The sequence below is a fragment of the Mustela lutreola genome, chromosome 18, assembly GCF_030435805.1.
Source record: "Mustela lutreola isolate mMusLut2 chromosome 18, mMusLut2.pri, whole genome shotgun sequence".
In the NCBI taxonomy this organism is placed as follows: domain Eukaryota; kingdom Metazoa; phylum Chordata; class Mammalia; order Carnivora; family Mustelidae; genus Mustela; species Mustela lutreola.
In genome coordinates, this window is record NC_081307.1 from 27,229,380 (window position 1) to 27,250,715 (window position 21,336).

A 21,336-nucleotide genomic window follows, 5' to 3' on the forward strand; every position below is an offset into this window, starting at 1 on the left:
AATATTGGGCAAATAGTAAACTTCATGGTATATTGAGCTTAAATAGCAAATACTGTGAATTTGCACTGATTTTTCTAAAATAGATATATTTTATTGTTTGGGATAATTGATGTAATAACTTTACCAAATATCCTATTTTACCTTAAAAATACTTGGAATATCATTAGTTATAATATTGAAAAGCTAATGAATGAGGACTAGTAACTACTACCCTAATTTTGTTTAGTTTCTTACAAAGTCATAAAGTTTGGAGGGACCATATAGACAACAGAAATGAGAGAAGTGGAGACAGATGTTTTTCACATTTGAGAGATGTGGGCATGAGATAGATTTCACTTTCTTCTTTAAGAAAGGCAACAGTACTAAAATTAAAATAACCTGACCTGTTGTCTTCATATCAGAGAAAGTGGCAAGAAATGCTACCAAATGAAATTTTGGAATAAACTGTAGGGAACTATTCAGACTTTAAAGGTTAAAGAGGATTACTTGAAAACTAATTACCAAGTTGATGAAATAGCATAATTCAGGTGGCAGTTCCTTTAAGATACAAATTTTTTGAAGTATTATTGACACAGTAGTCTATTGGCTTCAGGTATATATCACAGTGATTCAGTACTTTTATAAATTATGAGATGATGCCCATGATAGGTCTAGTTACCATCTGTCACTGTGCAAAATTATTACAATATTGTTGACCATATTCCTTATACTGTATATTACATCCCTGTGACTTATTTTATAACTGGAAGTTTGTACCTCTTAATTCCCCTCACCTCTTTTGTCCCCCGCAGCCCCTAACCCTTCCTCTCCTCTGGTAAGCAACAGTTTGTTTCCTATATCTGAGTCTGTTTAGTATTGTTCTTTTGTTTGGGTTTTAGATTCCACATACAAGTGAAAGACAAACAGTGTATTTGTCTTCATCTTATTTCACTTAGCATCATACCCTCTAGGTCCGTGGCACCACAAATGGCAAGATATCTTATCGCTGAGTAATAATTGCATTATATGTATATATCTCATCTTTATCCATTCATTTGGCTATGGATACTTCGGTTGCTTCCATATCTTGACTATGGTTAATGATGCCGCAGTGAACACAGGGTTTGCATGTCTCTTCAAATTGGTGTTTTCATTTTCTTTTGATAAATACCCAAAAGTAGATTGCTGGATCATATGGCCTTTCTGGTTTTAATTTTTTGAGGAACTTCTATTGTGTTTTCTGTAGCTGCTGCGCCATGTACATTCCCAACAGTGTAAGAGGGTTCCCTTTTCTCTGCATCCTCAGCAACCCCTGTTGTTTTTGTATTGTTGATTTTAGCCATTCTGACAGGTGTGAGGTGGCACCTTATTGCGGTTTTGGTTTGCATTTCCCTGAGGATTAGTTATGATGAGCATCCTTTTCAGTACCTGTCTGCTGTCGTAGGTCATCCTGTCATCTTTGGAAAGATGGCTATTCAGGTCTCTGACCTTTTTTAAAAAATTAAAGTGTAATTAATACACACTGTTAAAGTTTCAGGTGTACAGTGTAATGATTGAACAATTCTGTATAGTTCTCAGTGCCCATCGTGACAAGTGTACTGTGAATTTCCTTTCCTTATTTCACCATCCACTCATCCACCTCATCTCTGATAACCACTAGTTTGTTCTCTGTATTTAAGAGTCTGTTTTTTTGTCTTTTTTTCTTTGTTTGTTTTGTTTCTGAAATTCCACCTATGAGTGAAGTCATATGGTGCTTGTCTTTCTCTGACTGATTTCTCAATATTATACCCTCTGGGTCCACCCATGTTGCAAATGAAAAGATCTCATTCTTTTTTATTGCTGAGTAATAGTGCATTGTACATATATACCACATTTTCTTTATCCATTCATCTATGTATGAACACTTAGGTTGCTTCCTTATTTTGACTACTGTAAATAATAAATAATCAGTAAACATAGGGGTCCATATATCTTTTCAAATTAGTGTTTTTGTTTGTAGGTTCTATACCCAGCGTGAAGCCCAATGTGGGGCTCAAACTCATGACTCTTGATATCAAGACCTGAGCTGAGATCAGAAGTTGGATGCTTAACCAACTGAGTCACGCAGGTGCCCCATAAGTTAATGTTTTCTGATTTCTTTGGATTAAATACCCAGTAATGGAATTACTGGATCATATGCTATTTCTATTTTTAATTTTCTCAGGAACCTCCCTTACTGTTTTCTACTGTGACTACACCATTCTGCATCCCCACCAATAGCACACAAGGGATTCTTTCTCCTGTCCTCACCAACACTTGTTATTTCTTGTCTTTTTCATTTTAGCCATTCCAACAGGTATGAGGTAATATTTCATTGTGGTCTGCTCAGGTCCTCTGCTCATTTTTTAATCAGGTTATTTTTTTGATAGTTTTTGAAAGTGCAAGTTCTTTATATATTTTGGGTATACAAACCAAACCCCTTATCAGATGTATGATTCAAATATCTTCTCACATTCAGTAGATTGCCTTTTCATTTCATTGATGGTTTTCTTCACTGAACAAAAGCTTCTTAGTTTGGTGTGATCGTATTCATTTTAGCTTTTATTGCCCTTGCCTGAGGAGACTAGTCCAAAAAAGATACTGCAAATACTGATGTCAGAGAGCTTACTGCCTATGTTTTCTTCCAGGAGTTTATGGTTTCAGGAGTTACATTCAAATCTTTAATCCATGTTTAGTTTATTTTTGTATATGGTATAAGATGGTCCAGTTTCATTCTTTTGCATGTATCTGTCTGGTTTTTCTAACACCATTTATTGAAGAGACAGTCTTTTCCCCGTTGTATAATCTTGTCTTCTTTGTCATAGATTGACTGTATATGCGTGTGCTTATTTTGGGGCTCTCTGTTCTGTTCCATTGATCTATGTGTCTGTTTTTGTGGCACTCCATACCATTTTGATTACTAGAGCTTTGTAGTATAGTTTGTAGTATAGTTTGAAATCAAGAAGTGTAATACTGTGTTTTTTTAATTCTTTCTCAATATTGGTTTAGCTATTTGGGGTCTTCTGTGGTTCCATACAAATTTTAGGATGCTTTGTTCTAGCTCTGTGAAAAATGCCATTGGTATTTTGATGGGGATTGCACTGAATCTGTAGATTGTTTTTGGTAGTGTGACTTTTTAACAATATTAATCTTCTAATCCATGAGCATGGTATATTTTTATAAGATACAGACTTTTTAATTAGTAAAAATTTTTATTGCTGTACTTCCGTCAGTTTATTATTTTTTGGACATATCAATTCATTATTATTATTATTCTTTAGTGTGAAAGAAATAGTTTTTTCCAGATGAGGTAAAAATAGCTTGAAACTTTATCTTTACTCTAGTAAATGTAACTGTAAAATAGTTACTTGAAGATAACATTTTTAAATTGTGAATTGTATTCTCTGTTTGAAATGCAGTTGAAAAAATAAATTTTTTTGGTACATAATTTACATATGGTGGTAATGTAAGAGTATAAACAAATCCCTTAGGTAATCAAATGATTCTCATAGTCAGATGGGTAAAGTGTTTTGGAGGAGTTTACACTTGTCCCCTTTTTTATAGGTTTTCTTTTCTCTTTGCTCTGATTGTGTACCTACTGATTGTTTAGTGTGTCTGAAAAATTAGGCTCTTGGAATTTGGCCATTATCATGTAGTTGTTAAGCCTCCACCCCCTCCACTCAATCTCTTAAAACTTTCAGGATTGAGTTTTTTTGTTCTTGCCCCTTTGCTTCTTCCACTAACAACCAGAGTGATCTTTTAAAAATAAAATCAGCCTTACTACTTTCTTTCTTAACTCTTCCATGGGCTCACTCTTATGTTAAGAATAAAATCCAAATTCCTTATTGTAGCCTAACAGAGTCAATGCCCAGTGATTCTCATCCCAGGCAATATATTAGTGTCACCTGGGAGACTAATATTAAAACAAACACAAAACAAATACTGATGCCTAGGCGCCACAGAAATTTTGATGCAGTTAGTCTAATAGGCTATTCCAGTCGATGAAAACCATTACTGTACATTGGATATTTTTTGCATCTCCTTTTAAAAAAAAAATCTTTTATTACCTTGCTCCAGTCACAGTGCTTCCTTACTGTTCCCAGATACTTTGTTTTTATGGGCTATTCCCACTTGCTGTTGCCTTTTTTCTTTGCATAGACACCTTTGGTTTCGAGTTTTATGGTATATATATCATCTCCTCAGAGATACTTTTTTCTCAACGTTCTATTTTTAGTAGCTTCACATTCCTGCCCCTGGCTGTCTGTCACAAAAGCCTGGTTTCCTTCCATCAGGATACTTATCAGACCCTGGAATTAGTGTGATTTGCTTATTTCTCCCACTAGGGTATAAGCCACATGAGGGTAGGATCTTAGTCATTGCTAGAATCTTTAAATCTATTGACACAAAATAGGCAGTATTTCTCAGTGAAAGAACAAAGGGAAACTTCTGTTGTTGCATAGCTGCAGTGGTCAGGAAGCATATTTCATATATTTCACTGACATTTGATTTATTTTTAACAATTACCTCTTAGATTGGCATCTGAAAGACACAGGATACATCTGTGCCATAGTCAAAATTACAATTGCTAATATATTTTATTAATATTCTTTTTTAGGGAAAATCTTTGTGGAGCCATCCACTGTAAAAATTTTCACTTTTTAAAAAAAATTTATGGCCACTTTCTAGTGTATAAGATCAGTTGTATGATTCATGAGGTTGATGATTGATCAAGTTGAGGTCTTCCCTGTCTTCAACCCTTCCAGATTGCCAGTGCAAACCCCAGTGCTCTACCCCAACAGTTTTCAAACTTTTTGGCCTTTGGACCAAAAACATTCACACTCTTAAAAATTATTGAGGACCCCAAAGAGCCTTTTTTTGTGTGGATTATATCTATTAATATTTATCACATTAGAAATTTAAACAGTATTAATTCATCTAAGAATAATGGTAATAAACCAGTAATGGTAATAAGGATGTTTTATGAAACATAACTGTCTTTCAAAAACTGAGTGATTTTTGCCAATCTCTGATGCGTGGCAATAGAAGATAGCTGGATTCTTGTACTGGCTTCTGTATACATCTGTTGTGATATTTTGGTTAAAGTACATGAAGAAAAACTGGCCTCACAGATCTTTAGAAAATGGAGGAGTATTTTAATGCCCTTTCAGTTAATTTTAGATATTCTTTGATACCAAGATTCCACAGGTATAAATTTCTTAAATGTTAGTTACAATGTGACATTTGAGACTAAATCATAGTGTATTATTGTATAACTTATTGATCTTACATTTTGAATGTGTCTTTTACCCCTTCATAGTTTTATAACAGAATATATAGGTTATTTGGAAAATACTGGTTTGTTGAGCTTACAAATGACGTATTTCATAATACACTATATAGAAATTATAGTTGTTAATATCACTACCAATCTCATAAGGAGGCTTTTGGGAAGCTTTCAAACTCAAGTTTGCCAAAAATCCTGATTTTTACTAAAACACTCAGATTTTATTTTCACCAAAAAATACTGTCAGTTGTTTTCCTTGAAGTTGACGTAATTTTCATTTATATTTATTTTTAAAGTTTTTTTTTGTTTTTTTTAAGTAATCTCTACACCCAATGTGGGACTTGGATTCAACCCTGATATTGGTCACATGCTCTACCAATTGAGCCAACCAGACACTGCAACAGAATTTGTTTTTAAAAATAATTTCTGTAGGATAAAATTTGGAAGGTGTTTGAAATTAAATCATTAAAATGTATCTGATCAGGGGCACCTGGATGGCTCAGTCATTAAGCATCTGCCTTAGGCTCAGGTCATGATCCCAGCATCCTGGGATTGAGCCCTGCATCGGGCTCCCTGCTTGGTGGGAAGCCTACTTCTCCCTCTTCCACTCCCCCTGCTTATGTTCCCTCTCTCGCTGTGTCTCTCTCTGTCAAATAAATAAATAAAATCTTTAAAAAAAAAATTTTATCTGATGAGATAATGTAGACTGGTCACTGATGCTTTGTATTAATAATGTGCATCTTAATATATTTGCTTTTTTTCTTCTATGCTATTTCTAGTGCTGAGTTCTTCATTTCAAATGTGATTTACATGTCTTTAAAAGTAGCAGCCTAACATTTGGCATATAAAGTATCTCATAAAACTGTCTTTGGGGCACTCCTGTTATCAGGTCACCATCTCAAGGTTATGAGATTGAGCCCTCAGTATGGAGTCTGCTTGTCCCTTTCTCTACTCCTACCCCCAACCCATGTGTGCTCTCCCTTTCTCTCAAATAAATAAATTAAATTTGTAAAAAAAAATTTTTCTTGAAAATTAAGTTGAGGGGCGTCTGGGTGGCCCAGTTATTAAGTGTCTGCTTTCGTCTCAGGTCATGATCCCAAGGTCCTGGGATCAAGCTCCGTATCAGGCTCCCTGCTCAGTGGGGAGCCTACTTCTCCCACTCCCCCTACTTATGTTCCCTCTCTCACTGTCTCTCTCTCTCTCTCTCTGTCAAATAAATAAATAAATAAAATCTTAAAAAATAAAATAAAATTAGGTTAAAAACAGTATAAATGGATGTTGAAAACAGTGTAATAGAAAATGTTAAAATGACTTGCAGGTTTTATTGTGTTTTTTTAATACTGTTTGACTAAATTATAATTTGCATTTTAAGGGCTCACTGTTCCATTTCTTAAGTACTTTTTGATTCCACAAATTACTAGTGTTTTTTAAAGATTTTATTTATTTGCTAGAGAGAGAGAAAGCATAAGAGGGGTGGGGGGGAGTGTCAGAGGGAGAAGAAGAAGGCTCCCCACTGAGCAGGGAACCCAACTCAGGGCTTGATCCAGAACCCTGGGATCATGACCTGATCCGAAGGCAGAAGGAGCTGCTTAACTGACTAAGCCACTCAGATGCCTCTTAATTCCACAAATTACAAGGACCACTCTATCCTAGGACTGAGAGGGTGAGAGAGAGGGGACACATCCAATAACAAGGTTCTTGTAGAAAGAAAGCACTTCACACTTTTGGAATTGTCAGATTTTTAAAAGCCACCTAATGGAAAATAATTTGTGATACCTGAGCTTTTTGTTCAGGACTGTCAATGATCATCTCTTTGTATTAGGATGATTTTGGATCCAGGAAACAGAAATTCCTAATGAAACAATGTTTTTTACCTAACAAGAATTCCAGAGATAGACCAGGTTTGAGAGTTGGCCAATTCAGTGGCTCAAAAATGTCCTTAGAGACCTAGGTTCTACCACTGTGTTCCCCCAGCTGTGGTATTTGCTTCATTCTTAGGCTAGTAGGAGATGTCTGCGGCAATTTATAGTATTTACATTTAGACATGAGAATGTCCAGAGAAAGGGAAATTGTCTCTTCCTCTGGCTCTCTCAGAATGCTTTGATCTGACTCACTTAAGTCTCATTGCCCAGAATTGGTTATGCTCCTATTTGTAAGACAGTCATTAGCAAGAGAATAGGGTTATTATGGGCCTAATTCCCCCTGAAGTTAGGAGTAGGAATCCTAAGGATTCCTGAGGAGGAGGGAAGTCAGCCTCCTCTGGGGACAGGGCTTCATGGGGTAGGTAGGTGTCTTTAAAAGTGAGGCGGGGAGATTTGTTAAGACTTGAGGAAAGTAGAAATGTATGCTAAAAGGGAAAAGCAGACTCTTGTGTTTATCCACAAGGCCAGAGTTTCTCAAGCTTTAATATGTATTGCATACAGGGGCACTGGGTAGCTCAGTGGCTTAAGCATCAGACTCAATTTTGGCTCAGGTCAGGATCTAAGGGTTGAGAGATTGAGCACCTCATCTGGCTCTGCACTGAGCAAGGAGCCTGCTTAAGATTCTCTATGTCCCTTGCCCTCTCTTCCGGGGATATAGGTCATTTGGAGAGCCTTTTAAAGCAGATTCTGGTTCATTAAATCTAGAGTAGAAAACCCAAAGAGCCACATTTCTAGTCAATGCAGAAGTGATACCAACCCCGATTCAAGGACCTTAATGTTGAGTTTCAAGACATTAAAAATCTATTTGGTTTCGTTGTAATAAAATGATGTATCCCTCACTATTCCAATCTAATTCATTTTTGAAACTTAATTGGATATGGAAAGCCTAAGTATTATTCCCACCCAAAATCCCTAAACAGTTTCTCCAAATATAAATGAAGTACTGAAACACTGTTTAGCACAGGAACTAAGCTAAATGTAGAAGGAAAATTTATTCATAATACTACAAGATAAGGATCACCGATCTGAATGACCTGATTTTTAAGTACTGCTCAGAGCTTTTAAAGGCACAGGAACAAAGGTGGCATTTTGCCACTTGGTCCATCTGTTACTGGAGTCCTTAATACAACAATCCACAATGGTTTTTTATAATAGTAAAAGATTGTATACACTAATTATAGCTATCAGTTTTTTGCATAAAGCATTTCTTTGTATTACTTCAGTTTTTCAGAGTTGTGATTCATACTCAATTGACCCACTGTTTTTCAGATCCAAGAATAATTTCCTAAGTTTTCTTTGTTTTTCTTATAAAACTGAATTGTTGGACCTGGTGAGGGGGAGATATGTGCATGGCCAAGCTATTCCTTTTCTGCACTTATTTCTCAATATGTTTTATCACTTTCAACATCTGTTCTATGGGCTGTTCTGGCTGAGCAGAACATCTGTTCTATGGGCTGTTCTGGCTGGTTGTGTTTCTTCACAACGTTTTCCACCTAACCTGAAGAAAACAAGAGTAATAATGCACAGCACATCCCACAAATTATGAGCAGGAGATGGGATCCTATCAGAGAACAGCTGAGGTGGGAACACAGTATAATCTGCACCCTCTCAATTTAAACATTGTCACTAGCTTCAATGCAAAGATGCAATGAAATAGTTTTATTGTTTTGAGAAAAAAAAAATTTAGTTATTAAAATATTGGGCCAAAGTTCAGATGGTGAGGGATGCCTATAGAGCCAACAGTGTTAATGTTATTTATTGGTTTAAAATAACATGTTAACAGGTTTATAAATTTGAACTATAAAATACTAAGCCTCTGAAACAATGGTTAATCAAGGAATGTAAAATCAAGTATCCAAATTACAGGCCAGAGAATAGGAAACAGTTTTGAACTTGGTTACTTACACAGTGAGGGGAAGAAAATTCTAGAAGTGGAATCAGAAGACTTTTGGCTTCTGAGTGTTATCCATGTGACCTTAGACAAGCAGTAACTATTCTGTGCCCCAGTTTCTTCATTTGTAGAATGAGGCAGTTGATAGGTTGCTAAGGTATATTCTAAATTCAGGGTTCTGGGGTTCTGTAAGAACTGTTAGAAGGGAAGATTAGTGTAGCCTAGTAGTATTAGATATTTGACTTTATCTGATAGCTGACTTCAAAGTAGATCTTGAAAATTTAGTAGAATTTCTAAATATTTCAGCTTCTTTTATCTCAATAACATGACTGATTTGGGGGACTTCCTGTCCCCACCCCAAGCTTCTCTTTGCTCTATTTATGTTGAAAAGGTGTGGTTGGAATTGGTTCTTTGGCCTTGAGCTGTAAAGCATTGACTAGGCAGGCAGAGAGAATGTTTAAAAATGAAATGGTGGAGTAAACAAGTTTATCTATTGGGTGATGACATGAGTGTGATATTTGCAGAACAATAAATTGACATGACTAGATCTGAAGGTGTGTTTCGGTCTTTGTATAGGTAAAATCAGGTCAATTTAGGAAGAAACGATGGCAAAATAGACACATTTTAGAAATGCTCCTCCTCAAATTTTACCACCTAGGTTCTGTATGAAATAATTAGATACCTCATTAGAGATGTATTCTGAAAAGGAAAAGTAATATAAGAGGCAGAAATATGATTAAGGAAACCCTGATGGGTAAAGAAAGTGGTTAAGCTTACTGCTAAACTGACACCAACGCAGGATGGAGGAAGTGAAGTGCCTTACTTGAGGAAAAGGTCTGGACCTGGTTTTACTCCGTAAAGAAGAGGCTGCCTGTCCTGAGATGGGCTCCTGCCTCATCCTCCCTGGTGGCACATCTTAGCCCTTTATTGACAGGCTGCAGCAAACAGGATTCAGAGAGGGGAGTAGGAAATGTCAGATATTCTCAACTCACCACCAAGTGTTTATCAACTTTTGAGAAAAGCTAGAATCCGCAGAGAGGCACCAGACTCACAGATGAAGAACATAAGCTTGAAACAGAGCTCAGTGATTTTAGAGAGAGGCTGCAAGGACAACACTCTTTTCACTAATAAAACTAAGGCATGATTTGCCTTGTTCTCCTGTCACATTTGCATAGTGGTTTTGCAGGGGCTACACTACAATGACAGCACTCTGCAATGAACAAAGAAGCAGATATGAGCATCCAGTTGGCTTGTTTTAAGCCAGGCATTAATATTGGCAAGACTATTAAACTCTGCCCCTCTCCTCGCTAATTTTTTTCGTTTTTTATAAAAGAATGATCTTAACCTGTCATTGGTTTATTTTCAGATGAATTAATGTCTTCACTTGATATTAGCCAAAAGGCCGAGAAGCGATTGAATTAATGTCTTTAAAGTATTTTTTTAGTTCTAAAATGGTAAATATTGATAAATATAACTCACATGAACATTTTTTGGAGGGTTCTGAGACCAAGAAATTTAAGAACTTCTAGGAGGATAGAATTAGAATTTATCATTTCTGGTGTATTAGAGAAAGAATTAGCATAGTTAATCTTCCTAAAAGGGGAAAAAACAACAAGCATTTTAAAAAAGGAAGATTGGAGAAAGAGTTCAAACAGTATAAGTAGACGGTTTTAACTTACCAGAAGATACCATCAGGGCATCTTTAAGAATTTAAATCAAATCCAAACTAAAAAGACATTTTAAGTAGTATAGGAGGAATGAAAATAAAGAGGAGAAAATGGAACTATCAATCCTAATAGTTTACAAAATAGAATTCAAGATGGGAAAAGCACAAAAGGGACAAAAAGAAGTGTTTTACATTTATAAGCTTACCAAATCTACAAAAATAATTGAACAGCCATTGATTTGAAATTTGTGATAAAAAGTAGATAAGAACTAGATCATGAAATGAGCAAAACCATAATCACTGTGGAAGACTGATTGATAACTAAATTATACCAAAATTAATGGCCTATGTATGGGCTCTATTTTGTCTTTTACACAGTATTTTTTTTTTAAGTGATGAAATGCCAGTTACTATTGCTAAAAATCAAATCACCCCAACACTTGGGGTGTGGAGAGACTCAGAAGCTGGGTGACTTGACAGTGGGGACTGGAGCCCTCTGAGTGCTGGTTTTTTGACATGTCAGGTGTTTAGGGTCAACCAGGGCAGCTGAAAGAGGGCCCACATGCAGCTTTACATGTGTCCTGGCTTCTTCACATATGGCAGCCTCAGTACAGCTGGATTTCTTAACATGGTGCTCAGGGCTCCAAGTACAGTGTTTAGAGAGACAAGGCAAAAACCTCATCACCTTTTATGACCTAGCCTCAGAATGTGACCATGCCAGTCGCATAGCATCATTCCTTCCATATTCTATTAAACAGTTATAAGCCTTCCCAAATTTAAGAGGGAGGGACACATACCCTCCATCCTAATGGGAGGACTGTCAAGTTTATGGACAGGTTTCAAAACCTCTTCAGCCTATGGCCACACGCTGATTTGTATTCCTTCAGACACGAGAACACATTCCCCCTTTCTGAAGATCCCACTCCCCGCCTCGTCTCACCTCGACATCCAGGGTCTAAATCTGGTCCAAGTACAGCTAAACCTCCTCACTCATGGTTCCTCAGTCATAGCTCTTTGAGTATTTGGACAGTCTTCTGCCAGGAGAGATTAGGAAGGAGTAGTAGATAAATTTTCGAGCCACCTAAGTCCTGGTTCTTTTTATATTCTCTCTATAGTTTGACTGAAAATAGATCATTTCCTTTTTTTTTTTTTTTTTTTTTTTTTAGCCTATCCCTCTCCTCTTTCATTAGTATGGATAAAGTAAACCATTGGTCCTTTCAGCATCCTTCATGGGATTCTGCTTAGCCAAATCCACCAGTGGCAGGTATTTTCCCCATTTTCCTTGTCGCCACAGCCAACAGTTTTGCTAAAATTCTGCTACTTCATCCTCTACATCGACCATCTCCTCCAGACCCTTCCAGCTCTACTGTCACCTGGTCTCAAAACTAATACCTTGTACTTTAGGGGTTTTTTACAGTAGTACCCTGATTCCTGGTACCGGATTTTGTATTAGTTACTGTTGCTCTGATAACAAAACCCAAAGCTTAGATGCATAAAGCAGCAGCCTAGGATGACTCAGAAGACTAGGATCATAATGCGTGTGCATAGCCCCTTTATGTGGTTTTGATTTCCTCACAAGGTGGCAGCCTCAGTCTAGTCAGACACAGAGGGTGGCTCAGGGCCCCAAGCACAAGTATTCCAGCAAACAAGGTGGGAGGGTGGTGGGGTACTGCATCTCCTCCTTCCCTAGCCTTGAAAGTCACAATTTGGGCTGTATCATTTTGGTCCACACAGTCACAGGCCTGCCCAGATTCAAAGGAAGGGGATAGGAAGAATGTCACAGAATTCCTCATCTGACAAGTTGTTCATAAAGAAGACAAAGAAATCTAGTAAATTTGATCATCATTCCTTGAATTGTGACCCCCCAACTACAAGTATTGGACTTTTTCTTTAAACCTTTAAAAAATAAACCATCGGTGGTGGTTTTGTTTTGTTTTGTTTTTTTAATAGGGATCATGAACATGTCTACGATGGATTTTTTTTTAAGAACATATTAGTAAGGACATAATATAGCATGGAATAAAATTTCTGGTGATAGCATAACATAAATTTTTTTAAATGCTGTGTCTCAGCATAGATGAAAGTAAAGCTGATACCACTAGTGAGTGATTTGTGTTAGATGACCGACTCAGTAAGTAGATCTAGTGATGATGGGCATGATATCGAAACACTATAGAGAGCTGGAACAAAATTGTTTTGTTAAAATTAGGAAAACAATATTTCTTAAATATGTGAGTTTAAATATATATGTACATATTTATATAAATGTTTGTATTCCTGAAAGTTTATTTAAGTTAAAAAACTTTTTTAGATCTTAATTGAAAAAATAATGAGCCAAGTATTTGAGGTTGCCTCATACTAAAGCATGTAACCACTTTAGAAAAATGTAATCGTGATATCTGGTATCAGTATATAAGTAGTACTCCATGTATACTTTTTCTGTCATGGAAAGTGAGTACTATTTTTTTTAATGAATTAGATTGAACTTCCTTTATTAATTTTTTTTTTTGCTATTGCCTTATTTTGCTTCTAAAAACTTTTTTTAAATGCCATTAGGAAAATAGCTTTTAATTCCCTTTAAAATTTAATTTTAAAGGCTTTCATATGTGGCTAAATTAATTCAGGAACCTTATTAAATTCTACAAAATGTGCATTTCTTGGAAGCAAGATGATTGAATTATGTACATCACACCTGCATCTTTCTAAATATGTTCTTCAGGTTTTGCGATTAACTTGGTATGATTTTCAACAAATTACCAACCAGTAATTCTCTCATTTTTCCTTTCAAAAAGCCATTTCTTAAAATCTTTTTCTTTTAAGTTTTTTAAGTTTCTGTAATCTTTGATAGTCTTTGGCTTAAACATAGGGAGGTAGACTTCCAGTTCTTTTGACTTTGTTCAAAAGATTTGACTTTTCTGCACAGTCCCTTTTTAAAATTGGGGTTCAATTTTTAAGGGGAAGCATTCTTCCCCTTCAAGCCCTCTGCTTTTAACAGTGTAAAATGCTAAGCAAGTAAAAGAATTAAAGGTACTGAATTGCAAACTAATAATAGTTACTTCTTAAAAAAAAAAAATACTGTTAACAAATGTTCCAGTCAGTTAATCTGATAGGCTATACTCCTTTTTAGTACAGAGTTAAGCTGAAACATTCAGCAAGTTTGATATTTTTAGAAACTTTGAACAAACATTTGGTAATTGTGATTTACTGAAAATTGTTACAGAAATTTAAAAATTAAGCATGTTAATAAAATTTCATTTGCTAACAATAGTATGCAAAATATTTTTTATATAATGTATTTATTTTGGTTTATGTTTAATTAGGAATAAAATGTTTGACTTTTACTGTAGCTGTATTTGTTTCAATGTTAATATTAAAAACCACAAAGTATTTTCAGATTAATTTGAAAGTTTCAGCATAAGCTGGATTTTTTTTTTGCCAGTTTTTAACCCTTGTTTCCATCAGTCATTGCTGAGAACATTTTATATTTTAAGTATGCCCTCCAATTAACAAAAACAGTCCAAGTTGGAAGTATTGGTGTGTTGATGCACTTAACCAGAGGTTTCTAACCTCCCCAACTACTGAGCTGCCTTAAGGAAACATAAAATTACTTGGACATGACAAGGGCATTTTCTATAAATTATACCTGCCATAGAACTCATAACATTTACATTTCTTAATAAAATATTTTCACCATTCAGCATGTAACTTTTATTCCCAAAGAATCCAACAAAACTTAAAATTCTATGCTGCCTCTGAATTTCTTTCAACATAGTTGTAGTCTGGATGTCATTAACACTATTTCATACATTCCTTTCCATGAATTAATAGTTTCCATTTGTAAGAGTTAAGCATCAGTACACACCACCATGTTGCTATGCTCCTTCAGTCATTTTTCCTTTTCTTGTTCACTTCTTTAGCTTTTCTGCAATTAGATAAAAAAGGACCACAAAAACATCACTTTGATCAGCCTTCTGTAGCACCAAGGAAAAACTACTCTTTCACAAGAGAGGAGGTGAGACAGATTGATAGGGAAAATCAGAGGCTTTTGAAAGAACTGTCAAGACAGGCTGAAAAATCAGGAAGCAAAAGTACGATTCCTAGAAGATCGATTGTTCATCCCCCTAAGTTGTACCATAGTGCCCTCAACAGACAGAGGGAACAGCAAAGGATTGAAAGAGAAAATTTGGTAAGTAACTAAAAATTTTTAGTCATCAAAGAAAATGAATTGTAATGATTTGTAAGGCCAATTTAACAGGAAATGAGATACAGCCACATTTTAATAATGTGAAAGTAAGTATAGATATGTATTGTATAAAATACATAATGAGCTATGAGCTAGAAGGTACAATATGTGTGCTTTTTTTTTTCATCAAGCTGTATTTTAAGGGAACGTTAAATGAAAATACTGAAAGCTCTCTTACTTGGCTAGGTGTGTTAAGTCAGACAGTAGTATAGGAAATGGTATTCCAAGGATCAGATACATGTATCTTCTGTAAAGTGTTCACTCACTAGCCATATCTGTTCCATTGTATTGTATCCTTGTTGGGCTGCTACTTGAATGTGTGAAAGACATTGATTATTAAAAATTCCAAAGTTAACACTTCGGTGTTCTAAGGTATATGGGGACTGTTGAAAATCTTCCAATAAAAACTATTCTTCATAGCCTGTGATTTTCTTCGTAAAACTATACTCATCATATTTGCTGATGTCTACTGGGCTCTGAACTAAATGTCATTGTTCCAAGTGTCTCCAAATATTAGCTTTTTGAATCCTGCAATAATTTCTTTCTGGTGGGTATTGTTTTCATCCCCTTTTTACTGATAGAATCACTGAGACCAAGGGGGATAAGGTAACTAACCTGGGATATAGAGCGAATGAGTAAAGGGCTGACCAAGATTTTAACCACAGGTATTGTCTTAAACTAAAATTAGACCCTAATCGCACAAATTCAGAGCTAAAATAAATGAGAAAGCTATTATTAAAATGACTGGAACAGTTTGCAGAATCCATCCTCATGATATTTCATCACCAGTACGCCCTATTTCACCATGTGCTTACCTAAATCTGTACCAACTCTTATAAAATGTTTTCTTGCCATCACTAATTTTTTCTTTGCTATCACTAATTTTAAGAGTTGGGGAGCTGAGAGTTATATTTACAGAAAACAGTAAAGTCTTAAACCCTTCAGGAGGCTTACCCTACATGTGGTAATGAGTAGGGACCAGAAAAACAAGTTGAAATGAGGTTGATGGGTAATGAGCTACAGTATAGCTTTCTGCACGTGACTAGCAGTTTTTCAAGATTCATTCATTCAAGATTCATTCATTCATGATTTTTGAAAATTTGAAATTGTATCATGAACATTTGGGTTTACTCTGGTGCTTATTTCATTTAACAAGTAATTGCGTAGTCCATACTAGTCTACAAATTTTAGGTCATTTTATCCTCATAGCAACCAAATAATGTAGAGACTATTGTCATGGAGGAGAAAATGAGACACTGAGTGGGACACAGTTACCTTGACTTGCTCAAAGTAACAGAAGCATATGGAGGCTACCAGCTTTGTGGTCACTTTTTTTTAAACAGCTTTTTGAGATAACACACACACCATAACCACTTAAGGTGCATAATTCAGTGGGTTCTGATATATTTAATTTTGTTGATTTGTAGTAAAACACATAGAACGTAAAATTTGCTATTTTAACTGATTGAAGCGGTCAGTTCAGTGGTGCCATCAGTATTTCCAAAACTTTTTTCATCATCCGAATGGAAACCCTTTACCTATTTATAACTCTCTTTTCCCCTTCCCCCCAAGTAACCTCTAATCTACTTTCTGTTTCTATGAATTTCCCTATTCTAGATTTCATGTAAATGTAGTGATACAATGTTCGTTGTTTTATGTTAGGCTTATTTCACAAAGCATAGTGTTTTACTGGTTCATGTTGTAGTCTGTATCAGAGCTTCATTCCTTTTTCTGGCTGAATAGTATTCCACTTTATGTGTGTACTACATTTTGCATATCCATTCATCTGTACATGGACATTTGGGTGATTCCCACCTTCTGGCTCTTTTGAGTAATTTTGGAGTGAACATTGATATCTGAGTGTCTTTTGTGCCTGCTTTCAGTTCCTTTGAGTGTATACTTAAGACTGAAATTGCTAGATCATATGGTAATTCTGCTTTTTGAGGAATCTGGGTTTACTTTTGAACAGTTGAAACCATTACTATATAGTGGCTATTCTGTATATTAGGATGAACCCTGTTAGCAGCTTCTGTTTACGGCTTCTGTCATCCCTCAGGTCAGTTGTACATTTCAGCTACTTTTTTTTTAAAGATTTTATTTATTTATTTGACAGAGAGAGATCACAAGTAGGCAGAGAGGCAGGCAGAGAGAGAGAGGAGGAAGCAGGCTCCCTGCTGAGCAGAGAGCCCGATGCGGGACTCGATCCCAGGACCCTGAGATCATGACCTGAGCTGAAGGCAGCGGCTTAACCCACTGAGCCACCCAGGCGCCCCACATTTCAGCTATTTTAATACACTGAAGAATTACCACTGTTTTGTTCTTTTTACTTGGCATACTTAGTAGTTTGCCTATGTGAGCAATATTTTTTCCCATTTGACAGTAAGATCTTTGGTATACTTGAAAACAGTAAAAATATAATATGAGCCACATGTATAATTTAAAATTTTCTAGTAGTCACATTGAGAAGGTCAGTCAAAAGAAGCAGGTGAAATCTGATAAACCATTTTATGTACTGAATAAATTCAAAATGTTATAATATGTAACCAGTGTAAAAAATTAACGATGAGCTATTTTACTTCTTTTTTTCTTTTTTGGGTACCCGGTCTTTGAAATCTTAGTATATTTTACATTTAGAACTCATCTCAATTTGGACTGGCCGTATTTCAAATGCTGTGTTAGCCACATATGGCTAGTGACTTTGGACATTACAACTCTAAATCAAAAACTAATTCATGCAGAAGTGAAAAAAGTAACTTAAAGCTGAAAAGCAAAATAAACATTTTATTATAAAATATCATTATGTTACTGCAGGGAGAACTCATCTTCACATTTGTGTTTAACTCTTCATTCTCTAAACCAAAATAAAACTTTTCTTGGCTGTTTCTACAGTCATTCTTCATAATGACTGATTAATTTTTCATCTAAATTTATTATAGTTTCTGTTGGAATTATGTTAAATTTATATTTTAATTGGAAAGTATTTGGCACTTTTAAAATACTACCTTCCTGTAGTGTGTCCTTCCATTTATTCACGCCTTCTTCTTTTTAATTTTTTTTTTTCAAAGATTTTATTTATTTATTTGACAAAGAGAGATCACAAGTAGGCAGACAGGCAGGTTGGGGGGCAGTGCTGAGCAGAGAGCCCGATGTGGGGTTCGATCCCAGGACCCTGAGATCATGACCTGAGCCAAAGGCAGAGGCTTAACCCACTGAGCCACCCAGGTGACCCACCTTCTTTTTTAATTCAACCGTTCGTATATTCTACCTTAGTAAAGTTTTGTGGTTTTCTTCAAAACTATATATCTCTATGCTGTTGCGCATGAGATATTTTATTACATTTCTAACTGCTTGCTTTTGTAAACTTTTGATTTTATTTATCTTATAATCAGCCACCCACTAAATCCTTATTTAGGTCCACATTAGCAAAGAAATTGTTCTGTGCTGAGTAGGTAGAAAGGAAGGGCAGAGATACTGTATAAAACTGAGTGTGCTGTGCATTATAGTTAAAAGCATACTGTTAATCTTTCTGGTGAAGTTCACAGTCTTCATTATATGTCTCAAGAGGCAAGTAATTGTCCTCCTCATTCACAAGGGAGATAAATAAAAGGGATAAAAAAGAAAAAGTAATTTTATCCAATAGAGGGTGTGTTTGCTACATAAAGACTCAGAATTTGTTAATTTCCAAAAGGGGGACTCATTTTTTAATACATGAATTTTGAAATATTCTTTTTGAAAAATATTCTTGTTAAAGCATATTTCCTTATGTTCATTTGAATATAATATGAATCCTATTTTCATGAAAGAGCACCAGAATAATCTTAGCAGAAGGCAAGGACAGCAGGTAAGTGAGGGTACTTAGTTTATATTTCACTTTACTATCTAAAAGAAATGAGATTATTTCATTATTTTTTTTTTAAAGATTTTGTTTATTTGACAGAGATCACAAGTAGAGAGGCAGACAGAGAGAGAGAGGGAAGCAGGCTCCCTGCTGAGCAGAGAGCTCAATGTGGGACTCGATCCCAGGACCCTGAGATCATGACCTGAGCCGAAGGCAGCGGCTTAACCTACTGAGCCACCCAGGCGCCCTGTTTCATTATTTTAAATATACTGTCAGTTTCCTGAACTATGAAAAAAGGGTGTGAGGAGTACTTCCCAGATCAGGGAAGGAAGTAAGATTCCTGAAGGAAGGCATAAGGATTAGAGCCTAGAGTTCAAATGGAGCTAGTTTATTAATTTTATTTTTTTACTTTCTGAGAATACATATACATATATACATACATTACATGTATAGGTAATTAGTCAATTTTAAAGAAATTAAAATATATAGGCAATAAAGTAGAACACAGTCTTTCCACTCAGAAGTTCCTCTGTTAAAATATATATATTTTTAAAGATTTTAATTATTTGAGAGAGAACAAGCCGTGGGGAGGGACAGAGAGGGGTAGAGAGAGAAGCAGACTCCCCGCTGAGTGGGAAGCCTGATGTGGCTCCATCCCAGGACACAGAGGTCATGATCTGAGCTGAAGGCAGACGCTTAACCCAACTGAGCCACCCAGGTGCTCCCAAAATATTTTTAAAGTAAAAGTGATGCCCCTCCCCCATGCTCTTGGACATATGCATGCTCCCACAAGCTCGCACTCTGTCTCAAATAAATAAATTCTTTCTTTAAAAAAAATGAATTAAGGGGAGAGTGATAATGTTGTCACAAAAATGAAGATTTATAGTAAGTCATCTCTAGTGTAAGGATTCAAGTGTGAATGTTGAATAATCAGTACCTTTGCTCTAGGATCAGTCTGGGTTTCCTCCTTCTCTGGTTATTGTCTGTGTCTCCTTTCTTTCTTTCTTTCTTTCTTATTTTTTTTTTAAAGTACTTTCATAGAAGAAAAGAAGCTGTGATAACTAAGTTTGACTTCAGTTACAGAAAAATAAGAACAGTCCTGGTTTTCCCTGACTGTAGAAGGCTTGTTACCCTTTAATATCCTTTAAGGTCTTTGTTTTATCACTTCAGAAAGATAAATCACCTCTCCTTTGCTGACAGCTGCAGAAACATTAACGTAATACTCATTAACTTTCTGTTTCCTAAAGAGGTTAGGATTCAGGCTGGATTAGTTTTCTTTTGAAAAAGAATGATACTTCTAAAGAGAAAATAAATATTTGGACAAACTATTTTGGGATTCATTGTTAGATTGATTAGAGCAGCAGTTCTAAGATTTTGTGAACCAACAGATTGGTTAAGTAACCAATCTTACCATTTCTCAGTTAATGAAACATAAATTTGCTTAATGTCTGCTATGAGCTGTGTAAGACACCAGAAGGAATATTAAAATATAAAATATTGCCCTGTCATATAATTTATAACGTAGCTAGGAAGGTAATACTCTTTTATGTCAGACAACTAGAAAATACATAAAACAGTATTAATAATAGCATTAATATTTAATAACTCTGTACTGTATGCCAGGTATTGCTGTGAACATTCTATATGCATTATCTCACTGCTTGAAACTGACTCTTGGAGATTATTTCATTGTTAGTATCCATATCAAGTCATGTTGTTGATAATCAGTATCAGAGCCAGGATTTAAATCCAGGCCTTTCTAACTAGATAGCTTACATTTCTGGTCACTAATACAAATGTTAAAATATTTTGAACTGTCATTTTAAAGTTGTACCCAGAAGTTCTAAACTGTTGACTAGATTAAAATGTATCTACTTTTGACTTTAGGGTTTATAATGTAATCACTGCTTTGTATTTTAGTAGTCTCCATAAGCGCGAGCTATTTCTGTTTGCTATCCCTTAGCTTTTGCTTAGCTCCTTATATTCCTATGAGACGTACAAACTCAATATGGGATATGTTCCATGTGGTCTGGATAGCATTAATATCTCTCTTATTTCCCAAAGTTTCTGCATATAAACTTGGTAAATACCATTATCAGGACAACGGAATGGGTGTATTCTTTGCCTTATTGTCAAATTATCTCAGAATTGATTTTTTTAAAAATTTTATTTATTTCATTTGACAGAGAGAGCGATCACAAGTAGGCAGAGAGGCAGGCAGAGAGAGAGAAAGGGAAGCAGGCTCCCTGCTGAGCAGAGAGCCCAACGAGGGGCTCGATCCCAGGACCCTGAGATCATGACCTGAGCCGAAGGCAGAGGCTTAACCCACCGAGCCACCCAGGCACCCCTTAGAATTTATTTTGATCATAATTCCTTTATATGTTTTACATCTGATGAATAAGCATTGCAGTTTTCTTAAAATTTAAAAAAAAATACATCTAGCCAAGTAAATTTAGGAAATTAGTTTATCCAAAAAATGAGGCTAATACCAGCAA

General features: G+C 35.6%; 1 protein-coding gene across 3 annotated transcripts in view; it reads left to right on the forward strand.

Annotated features, from left to right (window-relative positions):
* Window positions 1–21,336, forward strand: part of CFAP97 (cilia and flagella associated protein 97) — a 37,597-nt gene that overhangs the window by 9,208 nt on the left and 7,053 nt on the right. For all 3 annotated transcript variants that reach the window (XM_059155831.1, XM_059155832.1, XM_059155833.1), the window contains exon 3: window positions 14,678–14,946. In XM_059155831.1, the coding sequence (XP_059011814.1) occupies window positions 14,678–14,946 (269 nt within the window). The remainder of the gene's footprint in view (window positions 1–14,677; window positions 14,947–21,336) is intronic.